Genomic DNA, 15038 nt, shown 5'->3' with positions numbered 1-15038 from the left:
CTTGTTCCCTCGCTCCTCTCTCACCTCCACCATCTTCTTGCTGCTCTTCTTCTGGGTGACTGCAGGACGATCCCGCATAGTGCCGTTCGGGACCAATTTGTGCTTCTGGAAGGTCAGCTTGATTCCCTCTTCCTAGGAAAGGAAGGAGAGGTTGAGGCTCCAGACTTAATGCATGCTAGTATATTTCCATGAAAAATAATGTGGAGGCAGGTAGGAAACAAAAAAAAAAGAGAGAGAGAGAGGTTGCTCTAGTGAATCAGTTCCTTCCCTGCAAAGTTTGGAAAAATTATGATTTTGTACTACAGCTTCTAAAACCTTCCTGCCAGCATGGCTTTTGATCATGCTGAGGTTTTCTAAACTCTCTATAAAGTTTTTTTTTCCAACAAGTCTATCTGATAACAACCACTCTTTGAGCTGATGACTTGTGGCGGTAAGACAGAAACCTCCTTTTTCAAGCTGGGTTTTTTTGTGGGGAGATTTAATTCAAATATACCTTGGCATTCAGGCTTTTGACATAAACACACATAGTTTGCTTTCAGTATGTATAAACAAATGGGGTGCCTCAGTCCAAGAAGGGATCCATTCACAAAACTCCACAGAAGAGCCATTGGCCAACTGGGGTTCAGTATTAGCATGGCAAGTCATCAAAGGCAACCTCCTGCTTAGCCTAAAAAACTGTGCTGGTTCTTTGTCCTGCTTTCCACTCACATCTTTGATTTGTACAGTAAACTCTTTCTCTAGGCCGCTGTGCCGGAGACGAGTGAATGAGGTTGTCCCTTCCTCATGTGTCACCAGGGGGCAGATGTGTGGGATGGGAGAGCTGGTGTATTCTCCATGAAGACGAGGCAGGCCTTCTCCATGGCCAATACAGGAACCCAACTGGCCTTGCTGGGTGGTGGGCCACTTCCCAGAGAGCACAGCCTGGCACACCAAGTCGATACGGTTGAGAAGAACTCGGTCCTGGTAGGAGAAAAGAGAGAGGAGTGACATTTGCTTGGAGTGCGTGGTTAAATTCAAAATCATTTATCTCATTGAAAAGTAGGCCTATGATTATTTCTTTTCAACTATGATTGAGGTCTCCTCATGCAACCTAAAGTGGTTTGTATCCTTAAAATGGGCATCTGAAGCTGTGGGGAGGTTCTTCTTGCCCCACTCCAATACCTTTGGCCACTCGTGGGCACGCTGGCGCTCCTGCAACAGCAAGTCCGAGGCACTAGGCTGCGGCGAGTTGCCTTCGTGGGAAGTGGGCAGGGACAGTAGCGACTCCTCCTCCTCAAATAGCTTCCCACCGCAAGAGGCCTCTTCACCTGGAAAAGAGCCAAAGGCTAAAAGGGGCAGCTGTAATGTAACAACTTCTTCAAAGAGGGCCAAACGTTAGGCTACAAAGAATTTAGAACAGTGGTTTCCAAGCTTCAGTTGTCCAGATGATTTGGACAGCTGTTCCCAGGATTCATGACTGATAGTCAAGCTGCTTGGGGCTTCTGGGAGGTGAAGTCTAAAACTCATAAAAGGCCAAAGTTTGGGAAGCACTAATTTATTGAGAGAGTGAGTGAATAAATAGGTCTGCCAGTCAGTGAACAGCTTCTGAAGGAAATGACTCAAGGCAGTGGAAAGTATATGAGCAAAGGAGGGTTTTCTGTTTCTTATCAGTCACTTTAGCAGACTTTGTGAACTTTTTATGTGTGTGTGTGTTTTTTTAAAAACAGGAGTGGAGAAAGAATTACTAAGATACAAAAAGGAGCTCCAGAAACACCAGGGAAGCAGAAGGTGGGAATAAAGATATAGGGCTCAAACACACCAAAGAGGAGGAGCAAGGCAAGGGAAAGAAGTGGGGCAATAGCCTGGCTTTTAGGTTACATGACTCTTGCCTGTCTTGGGCAGGAATGGGAGCTAACCCATTTGTGGAATCTGCTTCTCAGTGGCCTGAGAGAGTATGCCAAGATGAAGTGCTCACCCTCACTGTCATCAGAGCAGCCAGAGGTGGACGAACAGGACGAAGAAGCAGAGATCTTGCCGAGGTCAAGCTCCGAGTCTGAGTCGTCGGCCGATTCAAGTTTAACAGGAAGGGCCGAGGGTTGTGGTGCAGTGGGCAGCTGATGCATGGGTGGCTGTAGGAGCAGGGGAGATGGGGCAGCTGGCACACTGGCTCCGGGAAGAGACAGCCCTGAAGGTGGCGGCGGTGGCGGTGGAGGGGGCGGCAGCGGGGGCGTCCCAGTGCCCCCTGATCGACTGTGCATGTGGTTGAGGCGAGCCGCCAAGAAGGAGAAATCTGGGTCCTGCATGATAGTGGTGTCTGTCTGGCTGAGGCCATGGCGCGCCACCCCCCTCAGCAGCTCGCCATCATGGCGCCCGCATTGCCACCAGGGTGGCATTTCAGGGCCTGCGGGTTGGCACAGGGTGAGGCGTTCTTCCAAGAGCGGGTGGCATAGCACTTGCTCCCGCAGGCGCCTCAGAAGGTCGATCCGGTACAAGGTGCGTGAGGCCCGTTCCTCCGTAATGGGCTCAATGAACAGTGTGGGGTCTGGAGATTCTGTGAGAAAGTGAAGAAGGAATTTTGGAATGCACACCAATGAATTGTCACCTTCCACCCCCTCTGTCAAACTGTTTCCCAGAACTAGGAAAATCTTCTTCTTTTCTCCTGACTCATCTCTGCTTCTTCTTCTCAGCAGTTGACAAGCAGTGAACCCCAACCCCATAAGTTCACTCTCTCAGCGACTCCTCACACACAACTGATCCCAAGATGCCCAACTGAGGCCTTATTGGTTGATATGCTACTGTACATCAATGCAAAGGCAAGCCTCAGTGGTGACCCTCACCCTGTGGAAGACTGTCCCCCATCTGGTTTGAAAGGAAAAGATGTAGAGCTTTAGATGGCTACTAAAGGCATGTCAGCTTACACAGGTCTTCTCCTGCTGTGATTTCTAGACAATGTTATGGGGTGTTTTAAAAATATTTTTATTAAATGGGGTTTAAATAGTTTAAGCTGGGTTTTGTACTGCTTATAGTAGGGTTCAGCAATCTCAGGCATCAGGGAATCACATTTGGCACCTATGGGACTTTGGTGGGCAGTGGCGGCAGCCTTCTATCTCTGGGGTGAAAAAAAATGCTCAAAAATGCTACTCAATGCCCTGAGAGTCAACATGTATTTTTGACTGCCCCAGCTATTTTAGCCCATTTAAGGCCTTTTTCCCACTGGGTGCTGCATAAAGTGATAAAATAATTTTGAGGCAATTTGGAACCATATCCTGCACCTTTCCCAGAAACAGTTTAAGAACTTTATTTTATCTAGCTAGAGTAGGAATTATTGTATAAAGGCACTTTCTACACATCCAGCCATGACAAGGAAGAAAGACGTCTGTGAGTTCTGAATGGTTGTCACTCCACCATGGAGATCCCTCACCAATCCACAATCTTTTACTAACCATCACTTGCAGCGGGAGGCAACCGACACACTTGTCGACACATGGCCACAAAACCATGGAAATATTTGGCGAGGCTCTCGTCTGTCTTCTTGTCCAGGCGAGCAAGGGACCGGAAGCGGTTCCAGTGGAAGCGCATTGTGTCCGGGTCATATTCCACTCCAAAGGAGGAGACCACACGGTAGAAATCTGACTGCTCTCGCCGTGTCCATCTACAGAAGAGAGGGGTGGAGATGTCAACACACAGAGAGTGGCCTCAATGGAAATCCCTCCTTGTTTAACCATTCCCAGATTTTCCTGGTTTATTGCAAGAGCTACTCTGTATTGATTGGCTACTGAATAGATGGTGTTAAAAAAGGAAATTAGATCATACGTTCAGATTGCTGTGGTAGGTACCAGGTACCAGAACAATTTCATTGGTGGTCCCTGTTATGGGGCGTTCTTATGCCACTTCATTTCTGAATAGTGACTAGACTCTCATCTGAAGCTCCAGACTCCTAATAGTTATTGTCCTTTGGATTATCAATATTATTTACAGTCAGTCCTACTCATTTGCGGATTTGACTTTTGCAGATTTGATTATTTGTGGACTTAATTAAAATGTTCTTTCTAGGAATCTCTAGGGCCTTCTGTGTAATTCTAGGGTCAACTTCTGTTGGAGGTTTACCAGAGTCACAATGGAGAATCTGGTAAGTTTTAGAGAGATATTTTTTCACATAAAAATGAAATCCTGGGCTGCTGACCACAGCTAATATTGAGGGCTGTTTGTATTTCATCCTGTTCTATCCTGCAGATGAGCTCACTGAAAAAGCGAGGAAAGAAAGCCAGCGTGCTACTGTGAAATATAGCCTGGTGTACTTGGTATATATTGGTGGTCTCCCATCTAAGTACTAACCAGGGCTGACTCTGCTTACCACCCAAGCAGACTGTATCTGTTGTCATGATTTCCAAAATTCCCTAGCAAAAATATAGTGTAAAAATAGCTTTTTCAAGCTGCGCAGAAAAGAGGACTCTTGCTTAGGCCAGACTTTGATAAGGGAGATGAAGGGATGGGCATTGCAATTCTCAGGGTATTATATAACAGCAGAGAGAGTATTACCGTTGCTGCTTCTCCCGCCGCACCATTTCCTTCAGCTTGAAGGCAGCCTCGCAACGGCGTCGGCGTCTGTCTCCTCGCTCCGCAGCCTCCATCTTCAGCTGCTCACGCTTGTAACTCCGTTGGAAGGCGGTGATTAGCCTCCGCAAACGGGCCGTGAGAGCCGAAGCTGGGGGCCAGAACAGGTTCCCCACTTGGCCTGAGGGGGAGATGAAAGCTATCAGTTTAGTTTCATTCCCCGACACTGCCATTGCCATATGGCTTTTCTCCACTACTTCTGTCCAGAAAAGAAATATATTTAAGAATCTCATCAAGTCTTTCAACCAACACTTTTGGCCAGCATGTATTTACCTTCCTCTCCATCCACCACAGAAATTTCCTCCTCCATCATCATCAACGGGTCACCCTATTAAAGAGAGAAATGTGTGTCGTTAGGTTGAGGGATAGCTTGTAATGTGAATGAGCTTGAAGTTTTCAGTTTCCTTTGCCCTTCGCATCTGCTGTTACTCTTGTGTTGTGCCTTATTAGCATATGAGTCTGGCGTGCCCGACCACGTTGCCTTTTCTTTTTCTTCTTCTTACTGATATGACAGCCAAGTTTAGAGCCTTTCTCGGTGTAAAGCAGGCCACAAATGCTATAAACTAACAAATAAAATGGCCTCAACTGGAGGCTGGAGAGAAATCTAGAACATCTAATAACTCTGTGACTAGTTGAGACTCTCACCTCACCATCCTGCTCCTTGGCAGGACCTCCCACCGGTTTGTATTCTGGGTCCTCACAGTCCTTGTCAAAATCCACCCTGTCAGCAATAAGGGAGAAAAGAAACTCAGTTGTCTGCATATTAATCCCCGTTTTCCCCATTTCCTTTACATACACACCTCAGGTCTTCCTGTGAGAAGCAAGCTTAACTCACTGACACCCGAGTTCAAAGCAGACAGCTCCACTCGGTGGCTCGGTATTAGCATGGCTAGTCATCATGGGTGTGCTGCCTCGTGTCCTCCTTCACCCCCAAATTGGTGGTTTCTCGTCAACCAGGATCTCTCCACATACCCTCGGCAACAGCCCCATCTTGATTGGCCACTCACCCCTCGTTCGTATCCAAGCGGTGCTCTGCTGCAATGGCTTTGTCATCCGGGCGACCGGCCTTCTCCAAGAAGCAGAGGGCAGGATCTGCTCGCATTGTGTTGTACTTCTCATAGCCTGAAGAAAAAGGAAAAACAATTCAGAAAAGAGGTAATAATCTAGTATTCTCCACATAACCTCTGCCAAAACTGATATTGATAAACAGAGCACTTTTTTATTTTTAGAGATTGGGAGGTTTTGAGGTACTGGTAGGGAAATTAAGGAACTACTAAAATCGTAGAGGCAAGAATTCTATATGCTCAACAATGGAAAAAAGACAGAAACACCAACTATACAAGACTGAACAAGATGTGGGAATTAACAGAAATGGACAAATTAACAATGTTGTTGAAGGATAAGTTACTGGACACATTCTTAGAAGAATAGGAAACAATTTTATCAATATACATTTTTGAGGGGAAAACTTTACGTACAGGTTTGGAGACATAAAACATTGGGATATTCACTCATAAATGTTAAAACAAGCAGAAGCAAACCATTTTTTGGATGTAAAGTGGAAGAAAAAAACATTACATTTATAGAGAAACCGACAAAAGAGAAGCTGGAAATCCACTTTTAAAACAAATTTCTGTACATGTTGGTAGTCTGAGAGATATAGGCGAAGTAGAGATGTACGTTCATTTGGTAATCATTGTCTTAAGTATGTCTATGTTTATGTATTCATAAGTATTGTTATTTTTCATTTTGTGTATTTTTTATTGTCAAACATTTTAATCAAAAATATGCAAGGAGAAGGGGGGGGGGCTAGCAAAATGGAAACCTGCTCCCACCTGCCATTTCCACCTTCCGATTCCAAAACATCTTAGAGGGTAGGAAGCTACCCTAATCCTGAACCCCTTTCCTGGAAATGTACTGGAGCCCTGCTTACCATGTTTGAACACCCCAAGGAGCAAGGACTTGTCAGCTTCTGCATCCCACCAGGCTGTGGGGACCTCTGCCTGATCCACCAGTGGGAACCAGATGTCAATTTCGCTGCAAGAATTAGTGGGAGCAGAGAAACAAAATCAAACAACATATCAATGGGAGCAGGAGAGGCCTGTTCAGGAAGATATGGAGGATCTTGCAGAATTCCCACCCTATTAATAGGCATCAGTGAGGATTACACATATTTCTAGAAATGTACATACAGCAGACAAAAAGACAGAGAGGGAACACAATCTGTTCTCAATGTATGGGACTAGGCCCTTGTAGGCTGTTGGGGGAGAGAGATGTTTCATTCCATTAGCTGGAAGCCAGTGAATGTTCAAAAGGATAAGATAATGTTAAAGCGGAGTGATGACAATTGTGCGTGTGGTGGGAGTGTATTAGGCCATCCTGAACCATTTGGAGGAAGGACACCATGTTTTTTTTAAAAAAGGAAAAACAACATTATGAGATTTATGACTGAATCAATCAAGTATTATTACCTGGAAATAACACCTGCCAACACTTTTTCGGCCTGGTCCCCAATCACTTCCTGGCGGAGATAATATAGCATGCGCACCCGCAGGAGTACCCTAGGAAAAGGGAGAACAAGAACAGTCAGATGGAGGGGCACAAGGGCACACAACATGCCACACCTCGTCTGGATAGCAAATCAAACCACTGATCCTTTCACTTGAGAAATCCTTGCTGCCTTTGTCTAAGGTTTCACAAGTGAAGTGAACAGTTTATTTTTTTCTGTTTGAGCTTGGACATATTTGATTTAGGACTGAAAGGAGGAAAATGCCCAGGTGCTACATTTTGCATTCTTTTACCCCAAAGAGAAGAAGACAAGGTAGTAGGGTAGATGGGAATATACATACACCACACTCCAGCAGCCACATGCTACTTTGGACTACAATTCCCATTACTCTGTAGGGTTATGTGAGTTATAATCCAACACATGGGGATGCCACAAGGTTGGGACTGGTAGATCTATGCCTTTGAGAGAAAGGGATGCCTATGGGCTGCCAATGGTTTCCAAAGCCTTTGCAACTTTCCCCCTCAAAACATAAAATATTCTTTATAGGGCTAAATTCTGTCTTATTTTCTACCCTCTAGGCATTTTAGGTCTCAGGTGAGGGTTACTGCCAGGTAATCGCCTCTTTTAATGGCCATATTTTTACTCTGTTGAAGCTGTGTTATTGATCTACTGTGATTGTTATGTATTTTATATTGTGTATTTTATACTGTTGTATTTTATTGTATGTTGTTGGGCTTGGCCCCATGTGAGCTACCCCAAGTCCCTTCCGGGAGATGGGGCGGGATATAAAAATAAACTAATTATCATTATTATTAACTTCCCATTGTATAAAAGAGCTCTCCTGGACCTAAAACAGCTCTCAAGAAACATGGAAATACAGCATCTGATCTCCAACAATTGCTCTGATGTATGCATTTATTTGGGGATGGACTTCAACTGACCGCCCAATGAAAAGCTAAGCAAATCACTTTTAAAAATCCTTCTGGAAAGATTAAACATCCTGAGGTTTCTGACCACCATTTTGAAATGAGGCTTATATGTTCTGTATAGATGTACTGCTATGTCCAAGCGAGTTCCTTTTGCGTCCCATCTTACTTGTTGCATTGATGCTTGAGGTGTTTCTTGTAACCCTCATCTTGGAAGAGGGTGTCTGGGTTGTACTTGCGGATCCAATCAACCTTTTGGAGGTCAAAGGTGGTTTGTGACTTGATTTTCTTCCCTTTGCGGCCCCGTGGAACTGGGATGGACAGGCCTGCCCGAGGAACAGCAAGTGAGCTCAAAGCAGGGGCATGGCTCTCTAAATATAATATGGAACCAGTGCACAGGGATTAGGATTATCCCACTTTTTTCATCACATCTCAAACTCACATACAGACATACAACACAGATAGTCCCACTGAGCATGAGCTTGGGATCCCAAGAAAAGAGAAACAATGCCCTTTTCTTAGGTCCCAATGAATTTTTAGAATTCCATTCCCAATAAGTTTTGTCATCTTGGATTCCCACTGCCCACCTTCACCACCCTGAGACTTGCAAATTTGAAGATGGCTGTTCTCCCAAAAGGCTTGTCACAAAATGGTGGCGCCAGTATGGCTAAGGCCTTTGCAACATCCCCAGTCAAGGACAACACAGAGAAAAAGATAAAGCACCTTCCTTACCGGAATGATTCTGAAGCTCTTTGGCTTTGCCATTTTCAATGGGGCTGATGAGGTCCCAAATGAAGCATTTGATGTTTTCATCGCCTCGATAATGCATAAGGCAGTAGACCAGGATGGCCCGGCAGATGGTCTCCACATCCCGATCAGACATACGTCGCTTAAAACGTCCATGTGACAGGATTTCCCGCCAACGGCCCCAGCTGCCAAAGAAAATGGGCAAAGTTGGAAATATTAATGGTGGGAATGTGCTACAAAGTGCCTCAAGAGAATTCCTTTTTTAACTCCTAACCTGAGTCTAACTCTACATACACTTATCTGCTAGTTAATCTAACTGAATGTAATAGGCCACACAAAAGTGTGCAGCTAAGCTGAACACAACTTCTGGAGATGACAGGCCTCCAAGAAGCATGTGATTTATATGCTTGTAAACGCATAATAGTGGGAAACAACATGGTTTGGGCATTGGACTATTGACTCTGGGGGAACTTTGCAAAAAAAGACTTTTACTGACACTGTTCTATAAAATTTAAAACTAATTAACCCAAGTTTCTATTCCAAAGGACTTCAACTCCTCTACTGGCTTTTTGTCCTCTTGGTGTATATCTACTGTGTGAGGATTTGAGGAAAGGCAGGACCCCTCACTGCCTGTTCTGGAAAGAAACTTAGTCCACTCATGCATGCTGCTGACCAGGATTGCCTCAGAATATACACCCACCCATCCAATTTTGAATGTAGCAGGGAACCTGGAGTAGACGTGGACAAACTCTCTTTGGGAAAAGGTTGTCCATCATGAGTAAAAGGTAAAGGTTTCCCCTGACGTTAAGTCCAGTCATGTCTGACTCTGGGGGTTGGTGCTCATCTCCATTTCTAAGCCAAAGAGCCGCCGTTGTCCGCAGACACCTCCAAGGTCATGTGGCCGGCATGACTGCATGGAGCGCCGTTACCTTCCCGCCGAAGCGGTACCTATTGATCTACTCACATTGGCATGTTTTCGAACTGCTAGGTTGGCAGGAGCTGGAGCTAACAGCGGTTGCTCCTGCCGCTCCCGGGGTTTGAACCTGGGACCTTTCGGTCTCCAGCTTAGTGCTTTAACACATTTTGCCACCGGGGCTCCCATCATGAGTAGGCTCCCTGAAAAAGCCCCTTCAGGGGCTTCTGGAAGAGCCCCACAGTTTTGAGAAACACTGGATTAATTCAAACACATGCAGGTGAGGCACCCAACATCCTGCCCACCCACTCTTCCCAGTGAGAAAATGATCTTCCCTTCACCCACATCTCTACAGACCTGTAACATTTGACTCCCACCCTTGCCACATACCCATAGACTAGCAGTTGTTTTTCCACCTGGAAGCAGTCTGTGCGGCCATACGAATGGTGGAACTGGTGGTGGTGCCGATCATGGCGCCGAGAGCGAGGCCGGTCATCGTCATCACTCTCCAGGTCAGAGAACTCCACCAGGTCATCATCCTTCAGAGTACTGAAATGGCGTGTCTGTTTACGCACGCGGGGCGTGTCAATCACCAGGTTGTTCTGAGGCAGATGAGAAAAAAGGAGATACATATACCCCTAGTTCTACCTCTCCACAAAATGCCAATCCTGACAGAACCTAAATAAAGTCTCCTGCTCACTAACATTCAGAGATAAATGAAGCTGGGTAAAGTACTACATTGCCAATTTGTTACTGAAAAACTGGAGCGGCTTCTTTAAGAAGAGGAGAACCTGAGAGAAAGCCATGTCATGATTTTCGTTGTTGGCCAAGCTCTCTTGATCCGTAGTGAGACAACTGAGGCCAATCTAGTCTCAAATACAGTGGGCTGGGCATGCCAATCTGTCCTGCCCACCTTGCTGTTGAGCATATCAAGATCCAAGTCTGCCTTCTTGGCCCACTTCTGCCAAAAGTTGGGATCATCCAAGGCGATGTCAGTCCTGTTCTCAGAGGCCACAAAGCTTGCCTGATAAATAGAGGGAGAAAACAAAATCATTAGTAAAATATATGGGAAAATACGTCAAAGATTAAAAGGCTTTCTGGGATGAGAACAGTGTTGTAAAACATCAAGGATGCTAATGGTGTCAAAGTTTAATGGCCTCTTTGTTGTCTCCTTGTCTTTCTTATCTTCCTTATCTACCAGAAGAGGGTTGACATCTAGAATCTATTTTTAAAAAGCAAGTAAAGGGGCAGAGGGTACCTTAGCAAAGGTGGACCCCTTTCCTTCATTCTCAATGGTGATAGTGGTGGTGCGGCGAAGCAGAATCTGATCAATATCTTCCTCACAGAACTTGGAGCCTTCGTCGTCCTCTTCCATGATGGCAGCATATGCCCCTTTGCGCAGTAGATCTTCAATCTCCTTCTTTGAAAACTGTTGGATCTAGGAAGGAGAGGGAAAAAAAGAAAAAGAATGATCAATAATGTGGAGAAGACAAAATTCAATTTTGAGGTAGAATGGAATTTGTCCCTTGAAGTTAGAGCCAAAGACATAACTTCCAAAGGATTTGTGGTTTTCAAGCTCTTCTGAGCTGTTTTTTCTTTCACCAGACAGATCCAAAAAGCCAGTTTTGAAGACTGTGAGAGAAATGGCAGGAAGGATGAATTAGAGAGAAAAGCTCCCCACTCCCCTGCCCCCCATGAGGCAACAGCATGAGATAAAAAGTGTCCAAATCTGCAAGCTAATACCCACATCTCAGGTCTGATAAAATGCAAACTAATTTTTCCTCTAGAATCTGTTGCATTCACCCCACTGCCGCAAACTCTTACCCCGGCAATGCTGCCTTCTCGCCCGCTCATGGACTGCAAAACAGCCTTGTCCAGTCCTAGCTTGAGGCTGGCTTTGTCAAACATCTCACGCTCGTAGGAGTTTCGGGTGATGAGACGGTAAACTTTCACTGCTTTGCTCTGCCCGATACGATGGCAGCGAGCCTGGGCCTGGGAGGACAGGAGAACAAAAGGCACAGGCATGGAAGTCCAGTTTGATATGCATAAACTACCTCTGCAGAGTCTACTCTTCCTTGAAGTTTTCAAACACTAAAGTGTGAGAAAAACAGAGGCCCAAAGTCACCCAATGACCTTAAATGGTAGGAGGTGAATCTGAACCCATAGTTTTCTACATCAGGCTCCAGTTCTGTGTGATCAGTAGCATTACACAGTTTTCCCCTCAAGGGATTTTCCCCTTCTCCTCCATACCTGCAGGTCATTCTGAGGATTCCAATCAGAGTCGAAGATGATGCAGGTGTCTGCAGCTGTCAAGTTGATCCCCAGCCCTCCTGCCCGTGTACAGAGCAGGAAGACAAACCGGTCTGAGTCAGGCTTACTGAAGCGATCAATGGCTGCCTGTCGCAGGTTGCCCCTCACCCGCCCATCGATGCGCTCATACAAATACCTATGTGGAAAGGATGTGGATCAGGTATTGTTTTAATGAATCTGAAATGGGATGGAGTGTGCCTGCTAGTGATACTGACATTCCTAAAAGGTCACCAGAAGAGGCTGGTTGGCTACAACACTCTCATCTCCCTCTGCCAACCTAAAGCATCATGATTAACAATTCCCACTTCAGGGTCAATGGTTAGGACTGGCAAGCCTTATGGATGTTCTTGGACTATAACCTTAGTCTGCCCAGGCTAATATGCTGGGAGCTATAGAACAACAACACTTATAAGGTCACACATTATGCATTCTTGATCTAAAGTGTCCTTTACAGAGAATGCACAATGAAGTGGAAAAGATACAAGGTGCTGAAACACACTATATCACTGTCAGATTACAAAGTGGGGTGGGGAGCAGAAGGCAGAATCCAATGGCTTTGATAGCTTCATAAAAGTTCAGACTGAGACCCAAAGCTGATCCAGTACCCTTATGATATGGAGGTCTCCAACTGTCCCTTAATATATTACACATTGGAGTTTGGGCACAAGACACAATGTAGCTGAATAAACTCTGCCATATAAAAAAATCTGGCTTTCAGGGCATAGCATATTTCCATTTCGGGCTCCTTCCTTTCTTGGTGTCGGGGTCTCACCTCTTCTGGATGAGGTAGTCCTCCAAGATGTCAAGGCAACGGACCATCTGAGAAAAGATCAGCACCTTGTGCCCCCCGGCCTTCAACTTGGGAAGCAGCTTATCGATCAGCACCAGCTTCCCTGAGGAACGCACCATGGCCTGCAAGGGGAAGTCGTGGGGTACGTGGTGGTGGCAGGAGTCCCGAAACTCAGTCAGGATCTTCTCTTCCGCACCTGAATTGGGAAAAAGGGGGAAGCAAGGAACCTGTGAGAACACACTAGCAACAAACCTTACAAAGCAAATTGCTCAACTCATGAAAACTACTGTCACATATCATTGCCCAACATTTCATAACACACAACTGTTTCTCACCCAGATAATCTGCCACCCCATTCCCATTTTTGCCCCATAAATGTACCGTTGATGAGGTAGGGATGATTGCAACACTTGCGCAGCTCCATCATTGTGTTCAGGAGGTTGGGCATGTTGCTATGGCCTGCCCCCTTGGACAGGAAGTTGAAGTTCTTCTCCAGGATGGCTCGATAGTACTTCTTCTGGATATTGGTCAGCTCTACCTCAATTATGGTCTCCTGCTTAGGAGCCAGATTCTTCTCAACATCCTCCTTTAGTCGCCGAAGCATCATCGGTTTCAGGATGGCCTGAAGTTTCTGCACCTGGATAGTGGTGGGAGCCGAGATTAAAAGACAATTAGGAAAGGAGTCCTTCCTACAGCCTTTGTCTCCAGCATTTCATGTAATCAATTGGAAAGGAGAAATTCTGCTAATCTTACATATCCAACAGAATAAAAGGAGTACATCAAGAGAGGGGAGATGCAGCTGAACTTAAGCTAGGTTAGTGGTGGAAGGAGACATCATAAACAGAAAAACAGTAAGCCGGTGGCTCACGCACAATAGGCAATTATAACACTAAGGATCTATATTAACTTCCACACCTGTATCTTATGGAATCCTGTGGTTTGTAGTTTGGTGAGGTACTATTAGCGATATTTATATCCTGCCCTTCTCACCCCGAAGGGGACTCAGGTACTAGAGCTTTCTGGCTGAGAACACTAAACATCACTCCTTAAACTACACATACCAAGATTCCACAAAATGGACTCATGGCAGTTATGGAAGAACAGTACTGTATTATAATGAAAGGCCACCTAAACTTGGGAAAGGTACTTTTTTTGGACTACACCTCTAAAAATTTCTCAGTCACAACAGTCATATGTAGAAGAGATATATATATTGTATGAGGATGTGAGAAATGATCCTCCCTTCTTGTATCATGAATCCATTCCCTGAATGTCCAACAGGTACATGGGTTTTTGTTAAACTTTTGGGGTCAAACTATTTTCCCCAAAACAAAGTACATGCACAGTTTTAAACAGTTCAAATATTTTTAGTGTTAAAGTGTTCATTATGTTTTCAGACTATGTATGTTATTCCTTCCTATTGGTTTCCTAAGATGTTCTACATGGTTTTAAATACATTTTATTTCTTCTGATATAAAAATGGATATGAATTTATTGTTATGCATCTTCAAGTTAACTTCAACTTTGGTCACCCTCTCATAGGGCTTCCTTGGCAACCTGAGAAGTTTTGCCATTAGAGTGAGAGATTGCGATTCACCCAAGGTCACCCAATGGGTTTCTGTGGCTGAGTAGGCAACCAAATTCCAGTCTCTCAAGAGTCGAACACTCAAACTATCTCACACTGGCTCTCAGTTATACATTTTTAGTAAAAAAAAAAAAAAAAAAAAAGAAAGAAACTTTTTAACCCCTCTGGAACCCAAAAACCAAAGATGGTGAGGCTGAGTGGGGATCATGCATAGGTTGGGGAGGATCCAACAACAGAAGTACAGCACCTGAACACATTCCCCTTACCTGCTCCTCAGTTTTAAGGTCACCAAAATCCTTGAGGAACTCTGATTCTGAAGGGAACTGGGAGGGTTCAAGGAAATGCAGGAGGCTGAAGAGTTCCTCCACTGTATTCTGGAGTGGAGTGCCTGTCAATAATACCTTGTGCTCCTAAAAGGCAAGAAAAAGACAAAATCTACAGATTTATCATCCACTTTCAGGATAAATAACACCACTATTTAGAATCACAGAATTAAAGGGTTGGAAGAGACCGCAAACACCAACCAGTCAAACTCCCCACTATGCAAGAATACACAAACAAAGCACTTTCGCTAGATGGTCATCCAGCCTCTGAATAAAATCCTCCTGAGAAGGAGTCTCTGCCACTCTTTGAGGCAGTATATTCCACTGTCAAACAACTTTTAC

The 15038-nt window shown here is 45.0% G+C and overlaps 1 protein-coding gene and 2 non-coding genes across 6 annotated transcripts in view; all 3 read right to left on the bottom strand.

Moving 5' to 3' along the window:
• chd8 (chromodomain helicase DNA binding protein 8) overlaps positions 1 to 15038 on the bottom strand; it is a 50329-nt gene that overhangs the window by 3458 nt on the left and 31833 nt on the right. For 3 of the 4 annotated variants that reach the window (XM_008120404.3, XM_062957290.1, XM_062957291.1), the window contains 21 exons: positions 14640 to 14783; positions 13170 to 13425; positions 12771 to 12984; positions 11939 to 12134; positions 11513 to 11680; positions 10947 to 11126; positions 10602 to 10712; positions 10079 to 10290; positions 8761 to 8960; positions 8198 to 8399; positions 7065 to 7154; positions 6527 to 6630; positions 5601 to 5715; positions 5239 to 5314; positions 4867 to 4921; positions 4519 to 4714; positions 3423 to 3631; positions 1955 to 2530; positions 1162 to 1307; positions 709 to 960; positions 25 to 132 (listed from right to left, as the gene is read on the bottom strand). In XM_008120404.3, the coding sequence (XP_008118611.2) occupies positions 25 to 132; positions 709 to 960; positions 1162 to 1307; positions 1955 to 2530; positions 3423 to 3631; positions 4519 to 4714; positions 4867 to 4921; positions 5239 to 5314; positions 5601 to 5715; positions 6527 to 6630; positions 7065 to 7154; positions 8198 to 8399; positions 8761 to 8960; positions 10079 to 10290; positions 10602 to 10712; positions 10947 to 11126; positions 11513 to 11680; positions 11939 to 12134; positions 12771 to 12984; positions 13170 to 13425; positions 14640 to 14783 (3810 nt within the window). The remainder of the gene's footprint in view (positions 1 to 24; positions 133 to 708; positions 961 to 1161; positions 1308 to 1954; positions 2531 to 3422; positions 3632 to 4518; positions 4715 to 4866; positions 4922 to 5238; positions 5315 to 5600; positions 5716 to 6526; positions 6631 to 7064; positions 7155 to 8197; positions 8400 to 8760; positions 8961 to 10078; positions 10291 to 10601; positions 10713 to 10946; positions 11127 to 11512; positions 11681 to 11938; positions 12135 to 12770; positions 12985 to 13169; positions 13426 to 14639; positions 14784 to 15038) is intronic. The other variant, XM_008120408.3, reaches the window with a different exon arrangement.
• LOC134292834 (small nucleolar RNA U6-53/MBII-28) lies at positions 558 to 653 on the bottom strand. The gene has a single exon (XR_009999965.1). It is a non-coding gene; the product is annotated as a small nucleolar RNA U6-53/MBII-28 (small nucleolar RNA).
• Positions 5390 to 5498, bottom strand: LOC134292833 (small nucleolar RNA U6-53/MBII-28). The gene has a single exon (XR_009999964.1). It is a non-coding gene; the product is annotated as a small nucleolar RNA U6-53/MBII-28 (small nucleolar RNA).

Source organism: Anolis carolinensis, chromosome 6, assembly GCF_035594765.1.
Source record: "Anolis carolinensis isolate JA03-04 chromosome 6, rAnoCar3.1.pri, whole genome shotgun sequence".
In the NCBI taxonomy this organism is placed as follows: Eukaryota; Metazoa; Chordata; class Lepidosauria; order Squamata; family Dactyloidae; genus Anolis; species Anolis carolinensis.
This window is presented reverse-complemented; position numbering and strand designations above follow the sequence as displayed.